The 8,301-nt window shown below is 34.6% G+C and overlaps 1 protein-coding gene across 1 annotated transcript; it reads right to left on the bottom strand.

The window, feature by feature from the left end:
* Positions 1-1,761: 1,761 nt before the first annotated feature.
* Positions 1,762-5,447, bottom strand: LOC143634366 (zinc finger BED domain-containing protein RICESLEEPER 1-like). Its single transcript, XM_077102469.1, has 4 exons — positions 5,293-5,447; positions 2,237-4,216; positions 2,057-2,127; positions 1,762-1,966 (listed from the first exon to the last, which is right to left on the bottom strand). The coding sequence occupies exons 2-3, from the start codon at positions 4,194-4,196 to the stop codon at positions 2,075-2,077; spliced, it is 2,013 nt and encodes a 670-aa protein (XP_076958584.1). The 5' UTR covers positions 4,197-4,216; positions 5,293-5,447; the 3' UTR covers positions 1,762-1,966; positions 2,057-2,074.
* Between the last annotated feature and the right edge of the window lie 2,854 nt (positions 5,448-8,301).

Genomic DNA, 8,301 nt, shown 5'->3' on the forward strand with positions numbered 1-8,301 from the left:
ATCGGAGTTTCTATACTCTTCAAGCCTTAGTTCAACATTAACATATGCCCATTGCGTCAACAACCTCCTAAAGCCCTTCATCGAAACGTGACAACTACCTAACAAACTCGACAAAAGTGACATAAATCTCTCGGGTCCTCGACAAATAAAATCCAATATCACTAAATGAAAAATATCATATCTTTTGATGGTATTGATCACAGAAGTGGGGTTGATGACTCTTTTGTTCCGAATCTTTGCAACATATCTTTTTATATTCGTCAACTTTGTATGTCCTTCCAAAATTCATGACTATCACTTTTAGTAGTAAAACCAAATTTCGTGTTTATTTTTGAACTCTAAATTGTTCCTTTGTTGTAGTGAATATGACTCAAAACTATTGTGTTTGTTTCTCAAACACATTAAATCGTAAAATAAATAAATATAAAAAGACTTTATTAACGCAATACAATACATATACATAAACTAGATATTCCAATACAAAATGATAATATAGAAAACATAACAGTTAGATCCAAGTTTCGAACCGTCACTCATACTGTTAAACTCGTAAAGTGAATCATTAAACTAGTCGATTTGATTTGGTTGAATGGTTTATGAACTCCTTTAATTATCGTTTAGGTAACTAGTGTATTTTCTTTGGTAAAGAACATCTTATCGATTGCTAGTCGAGTATTGGCATAGCTGTTGGTTTATAAAAATGTAAAGATTTCAAACATACCTCTTTTTTCTCTTATCATTCTAATTTTTATATAGTTTTAATGTTATATCAAACGAAAGATATTAAGAATATAATAATCTCATACATATTATCAATATTATCAATGACTTTAAATCCTAACCCCATAGGCCCATACCCGTTGGATTTTGGGTATACCCATCCCATATTGGGCTCAGGCTTTTCTACCATCCCTAATTATCATCACAAAAATGATAAGAAAAAAATATATGCTTAAAAATACGTTTTATTTGATATTAAAGTAAAACTATAAAATTTTGAATGATAAAAAAATATGCTTGAATTTTAACAATAATCCAATACCTGAATACACGTTCCATATGTTTCGGGTTACAAAATTCGAGTCAGGTTCGGTTAATTTTTCATCGCTAATCACAAGCAACACCCAAGCAACAAGGCTCTTAATTTGTCATCACAAGTAAAGACTTAAAAGATCATTACTTTGCAGACCAAATCAACAAAACAATTTGCTAAAAAATTGAGGACTTGATAATTGATATATTGCAAGCCAACAAATGGATCAACTGAGTTACATCATGAACCGAGTTCAAAACCAATTATAAGCCCTCATTAGAGTAAACAAATCCCCATGTGTGATGGATATTTTCTATGTTTGTTTCCTCATGTCACATGCTTTTATTAAACTAAAAATTCGGGCATGTTTTGGATTGTGCTTGAAAACAACTTATTGATTTATTGGTTTTTCCAAATGTCAAGAAGTTAGTGTATTTGGCAATCACAAAAATCCTTTTTGTTTTAGCTTATTGAAAATATTATAAAGTTGGTTTCTAAAAGTCGTAAATCCTGACTTTTTAGAATGATTTTTGACTTTTTGACTACCCATCCTTTACCCTAACACTCCAACAAAAGCTAATCCAAACACGTATTAGAAAACAACTTATTGACTTATTTGTTTTTTCCTTCACAAAAGTTAATCCAAACACTTTTTTAAAGCTCATTTTAAAAAAAAAGTCACAAGTCAATAAGCATTTTTACATTTTTTATGTTTTGTCTAACTGTATGTAATCAATACACTTAACTGCATAAAATCAAACCCATCATGGCCAATTCTCAAATTAGAAGTTTTACATAATAAAAATCTTAGTTGAAAACCAAGAAACAAAGTTTTATGCAGTAGCTCTAATTACCATTTTACCCTTACTTCTGCAATGAAGACTCATCCAAGAAGCATATCAAGCAAACTATACCTTATCAAATCCTATCAACCTTGCATCATAACAAATCATATAAACAACAAAATTAGCAAAAAAAATATTAAAAATACAATTTAAAACCAAGTTCAGAAACACATCATACCTATATAGGCAAGGGCAATTATGTCAATTCAACAGCAAGGGGAACCACAGAGAGGCTCGAGCCATTCGTATCTGATACAAACCCGAAAAACGTGTCAGTTTGAAGATAAACAAATTATTTAACTAAAATTAACAAACTGGGCCGGGTCAAAACTCAAAACCGACCCGTTGAACATTTTACCTTCAGGCTCTATCCGCAACCAATCTTGCCCGCAAAACAAAGCTTGACGGATATCCGAGTCAACGGATCTCAAACGATTATCAACCACTCTGCCACCTGTACTAAACGCCAGGTCAGCGGTAATATTGGACACGCGAACACCCAAAATATCACGCGCCATCACGGACAGAATCGGGTACCTCGGCGTATGCACTTTCCACCAATTCAAAATACTAAAATCATAATTTCTGGGAAACACGGACTCGTCTAAATACTTTTCGAGATCCGAACCCGAACTTTGTTGGTTTGAAGTGTCATTAAGAAACTTATCAAAACCTCTCAACCGATCCCGTGTGGCGTTACTTGTGCTGCCAGCCTGGCCCGCCATGTCATCACCTGAACCTAGCTGTACAGAATACTCATTAAAGAGGTCACGTATACCCTCAGAAACCTCACATATACGCTCCGAAGCTTCGGTATCGTATATTTGTTTATAATAATATTCCACCAGCTTCATTTTAAATCTCGGGTCCAAAATTGCGGCAATTGCTAACGCTAACCCGCTTTTCTCCCAATATTCATCAAATTTGACTTTCATTTTCGTTGCAAGAGAACTTATAAACGCATCCGGATTCTTGCAGTAGTCGATTAGTTGAATATGAACATCGCATAATTCTGCGAAAAACACGTTTGAAGTCGAGTGTTTGCTTTGTGACTGTGAAAAGACGTTTATAACCTCAATAAGAAGTTTTACAAAAGATGTAACGGTCCCTACCCGTTCCCATTCTTCATCCGATAAGCACGTTGTGTAGATCGGTTCGTGTTCTTGAAGTAAAATAAACACGTTTTTGTATTCTAGAACACTTTCAAGCATAAGATATGTAGAATTCCATTGCATTTGGTTATCAAGAAATAAACGTTTTTCGGTATTAATCCCGGACTGTTGAGCAAACTCGTCGAATTTATCATGAGTTGTTAATGAAAGTTTAGCGAACCGAACACTTTCTCGAAGCTTTTCGGTCACGCTCTTAATCGATTCCAATGAATCTTGAACAAGGGTTTTCATTAAATGTGAAGCGCATCGTATATCGAATAACTCACTGTTTTTCAAAACGGGTCGGTTTTCCACAAGCCAGTTTTTGACTCTCGATGCTAAATTGTCGTACCCGAAACAATCATCGAGAGTCAACGAGAATAGCTTTTGGTCAACATCCCAATCGATTAAACACTTTATAAGCAAGTCAGATAACGCGTCTTCGTTTTGAGATAAATCCAAAGTAAAAAAATTCAATATTTTCCTCTGAACTTTCCAGTTTTCGTCGATGTAGTTTGCGGTCAAACTTAAAAAGTCAACGTTATCAGCTGAAGACCAAAAACCAACAGCAAGACTAATTCTGCAATGTAGGTTTTTTATAACATCAAACACTTTTTGTCTTTCTTTTGCGTATATGGTCAAACAGTCGGACTCGATTACACTCGTGGTCAAAAAGTCAAACATCGGTTGAAGATTCTTGACAAAGACTTTGAACCCGACATGTTCAACCATAGATGGTGGATATTCATGTAACATGATCATACGGGCCAAGTCAAGCCGACTCCTTTCTTGGTCAAACTTAATACTTACAAAGTTGACTGGTTCATCAATCTTTGACTCGTCAAACTTCTGGTAAGATATTGGAACAGGAGTTTCGTTATTTCTTTGAACGTCATCATACCCGACACTCGCAATCGTGACGGGCTCGTCTTTTCTTTTTCGTTTTGCAAGTATTTGAGACACATCAAAATTTGATCTTTTTAAACATCTCATTAAATGATTTCGTAAATGAGTCGTCCCACTGTTGCTTGATCCACTCAGCCTCTTTTGACAATGAACACATACTGCATAACACGCTTCCGGTTTTCTAACCCGTTCAAAGTGATTCCACACCACTGATGTCAATCTTTTCGGTTTTTTGGCGGGAATTTCAGCTTGCAATTCCATCACATAAAGTTTACAGAAACCTACTTGAGCATCAAAACTGTTAGAATTCACATAACTAAAGAAAGGACACTAATTCATCCGTTTTTAAATTGAATTACAGTTCAAATTAACAAGGTATTATATTAATATGTAGTTGCAGTCAAATAATAATAATAATAATACGTATGAATCATGGTTGCCGAAGTTGCTAGGCGCTGCTAGGTCGGTCAACAGAGTACTCGGACATGGTAAATTAAAAAAAAATATTTTGGGAAAACTACATATGCCAAATATTATAAGTTTACATATATTTATAACATAATACGTGAATATTAATATAAATCTAAAGGCTACATGTAACCAATATTCATTATTTATCATTGCATGCATAGTAATCATTTACCCTCTTCTTCCAAGTTATCTCATCGAAAATAGGAAAAATCGATGAAAATACGTGAAAAACAGCAAAAATCGGTGAATAAAAAGTGAGAACCAGAGAAAATCAGTGTAAAAAAATGAAGCTCGGTGAAAAACAGCTAAAAGTAGTATAGCACAACGAAAATCAGTGATAACATTGAAAATCGGTGAAAAGTACGTAAAAAAACAGCGAAAATCGGTGAAAGATACATGAAAAAACCATGAAAATTGATGATAAAAACGTGAAAACATGAAAATCGGTGATAACAGCGATAAGTTTAGAAAAACAGCGAAAATGCGACTTGACCGAGTTGGACCGACTAGCTCCTATTTTGAGTCACTACTCCGAGTTTGACCGATGGCCGAGTTGAAGACACTCGCCTCGGCACCCTACCGCCTACAAGTACCCGACCGCCTAGACCGATTTTTACAACACTGATATAATATATTAACATGTATCCAATTTTCAAAATTGAAAACTCAATTTGTGTATATACTTGTATGAAAAAATTGGTACTTTTGAAATTAAACGGCAATTCTGTACGATCGAGTTGCATAAGTAAATGTATAGTATATGAAATTAACATATCAATTACAGTATCAGCATAATAATAATAATAATAAAGAAATTAAAGATGTAAATTGTAATAAACAATGTGGAATGTGGAAATAATAATAATAAAGAGTGATTAATTGGAACCTTATTTGCAGCGGGTGGTTTGATTTGTATGTCAGAATCCGATTGGAAGATCCGAGAAGATTATTTAAAGAATTAGGGTTCCGAATTGGGTCAGGATTTGGGTTGGGTTTGGTTATTAGGGTTTGTTTGCCGAATCATTTGGGGGTGGGTTTATGCTTGCCGGATCCTATTGCGTTTTATTTTTATTATTATAATTTTTTTTATTTTGTTTGAATGTTTAACGAATCAGACTTTTATCGGGATACATACGTCTTTTGATCCGGAGAAAGCCCTCCTCTCATCTAAGGTCAACACACGTGAACATTTGTCCGAAGACACGATAGTGCGATGAGATAAAATTGTTCGGTTCAAGGATCCAACTAGTGAATGTCGCATACTCGCCTAGTCTCTCATCTTCACCTTGGTGTCGCTGAAACTAAATGTTGGGCGTATGAGTTGAAATTGAGTCAAATGGAACAACAAGTAGGGGTGTTCATAGTCGGATCCGGACTTTTCGGACAGTGTATTTTACTATCAGAATATGAAATTTCGGATATCCGATCGGACTGTGAATCAGATATTCGATAAAATAATAATTATAGAAAAAAAATTAAAGAACTACTTTTTAAAATATTTTGAATATCCAAAAACTTATCAAAGTATCCGAAATATATTGAAAATTTTTTCAAATATTTAGGATATGGATTCGGATTTTTTTGAACACCCGTAACAACATGTCTCTTCCAAACCACTCCACATATCTTATTCCTAACTCCTTATTTCCTTTCTTTTTTCTTTCATTTATTTATTTATTTGTTTGTTCTTTTACTTGTTTATCTAAATCATGTTTTAGGATTTATTTTCATTGTCAATGAGCTTGTGGTGGAGTGGTAAGGGAGATACTTGGTGTTTCATATGACCCATGTTTAAATTCTGCCCCCGTCATTTAGTTTATGTGGCACCAGGTGATGATAAGAGACTAGACGAATATGTGGTGTGCACTAGTGGGATAATAGAACTGAACGAGGTTTTATCTTACCACATTGTCGTACATCTGGGCGAGTGTTCACGGACGTTGGCTTGAGGTGAGGGTTTTTCCCGGATTGAAAGGCGTGTGCATGTATTTAACAAGTAGCCCATTTTAAGGATTCGTTGGCTGTTTAAAGAAAATGTAAATTATTTTTAGGATTTTATGTATCAATGAAATTGAGCGAAGGATGGATGTTAATTGTTGAGCAACGAGTGTTATATGCATATAGTGAATATGTGTGATTAGTTAGTTACTCTGATGGCCTTTTATACACATGTGTAGTGTTTGATACTTGTTGGAATGTTATGTGTTTGCACAAGAAAATTATGTGTTCTTGAATTGATATTTTCAATTGTGTGAGGTTAAAAAACTTGAAGCATGAAAGTGACAAAAATAGTATGCATTGTAACGTATATTGCGCTTATAGAAAACGATGGATTTACCATAACTAGTTAGTCAGGTGGTGACGGTAATGATGAGGAGGCTCCATCAAATTAGGTATGAGGAGCCACAAAGAAATTTGAACAATACCTAAAAAGGTTCCATGATCTACATGATTAGTAAGATCATCAACTTCGACATGATTTGTTAATTTATGTGTTGTTTGATTATGTTATTGTCATATTACGTAATTAATCAATGCATTTTATAAATTTATATACACATATTTTCTGATCACTTAATTAAATATACCAATATGACAATATGAAGATACGAAGATGGTTGAAATATTTTTTTGAAATATTATAAAAAGGGAGAAGACATGGAACTATTTTGTTGAAATATTTTTTTTATTTATTTTTCAGCTAAAAAAGTAATCACATTGAATTCAAGATGTGAGGTGGACCAAGACCCGAGAGGCCCAAGAAAGAAATTAATCACATTGGGCTTAGATTGAAACAATGACCCAGACAAAAAGGCAATACAAATTACAAAGCCACGAAGGCATAAACTTCAGAATTTTGTTTTTATTTTGTCTATATATTTATAAATCACTAGATTTTAGCCCACGTGTTACGTTGGTTAGTTTTAGCCTTTTCATTTTTTATATTATTATGAAATATATATTTTTGTTGTATGATGTGTTTAGATGTTAGTTGAAGTTAAACTTTAATTTTTTTGTTTTATTTACGTTTATATGGACTTGTTAGGGTTGTTTGGTGATGCGGACGTATATGTATTATTTAATGAATGAACTCAAGTGAGCTCTCATATGCATCTATATATAATGTAGCTCAACTATAACACCCTGGGTGAATCCCACATCGGCCGTTGACATGAGAGATTTTTGGTTCGTAAGTAAATAATCTGCCACATAAATCTCAACGCATTTTGGGTTTAATTCTAGTGGATGAGAGCAAAACTCCACAGTTAAGCATGCTCATGTGGGAGTAGTAGCAATATGGGTGACCACTTGGTAAGTCTTCACCTTCGCAACCAAAAACAAATTTGTGAGCTCTTCGTGGGCAAAGCAGATAATATTGGTGGTACGATGGGCCATATTGTACAAAACCAGTCCTGGTTTATTCAGGATGGTAGGGCAAACCTCATCAAGGATGGCGAGTCCCCGAGGATGTTGAGAGGTACATCTTAGGTGAATCCCGCATCCTGGATTGGATGGTGAGGCAAACCTCATCGAAGACGATAAATCTAACGGGGTGTTTGTAAGACCTTAGGCAAATCCCACATTGGGTGTATATATGAGAGATTAGTGGTTTATAATTAAATGTCTCACTATAGTCTTCTTTTACTCGTTGAGGTTTCCATTTGTTGGTTTGGGCCTTCATTTGCTCGTTTGAAAAATGTCACTTCGGATATCAATAAACGGGGCTAGTAGTGACTGATGGAAATTTTTTATACTAAACAAGGCTATCAAGGACTCGTGGGATGAACAAAATGGCGATTCCCACATTTCGGTCTTTTTTTCACTCATTGTGGTTTTCATGTGTTCGTTTGGGCCGTCATTTGTTGTTTGAAAAGCGTCGCTTGTGTTTTCAATA

Source organism: Bidens hawaiensis, unplaced genomic scaffold (genome assembly GCF_021521415.1).
Source record: "Bidens hawaiensis isolate Kalapana, Puna unplaced genomic scaffold, B.hawaiensis_p1.1 tig00007048_1, whole genome shotgun sequence".
Taxonomy (NCBI): Eukaryota; Viridiplantae; Streptophyta; class Magnoliopsida; order Asterales; family Asteraceae; genus Bidens; species Bidens hawaiensis.

Coding starts and splice junctions, on each gene's coding strand:
- LOC143634366 (XM_077102469.1), bottom strand. CDS start 4,196: ATGGAATTGCAAGCTGAAATTCCCGCCAAAAAACCGAAAAGATTGACA. Junction 2,128..2,236: donor GTTGCGGATAGAGCCTGAAG/GTAAAATGTTCA, acceptor GGTTTGTATCAG/ATACGAATGGCTCGAGCCTC.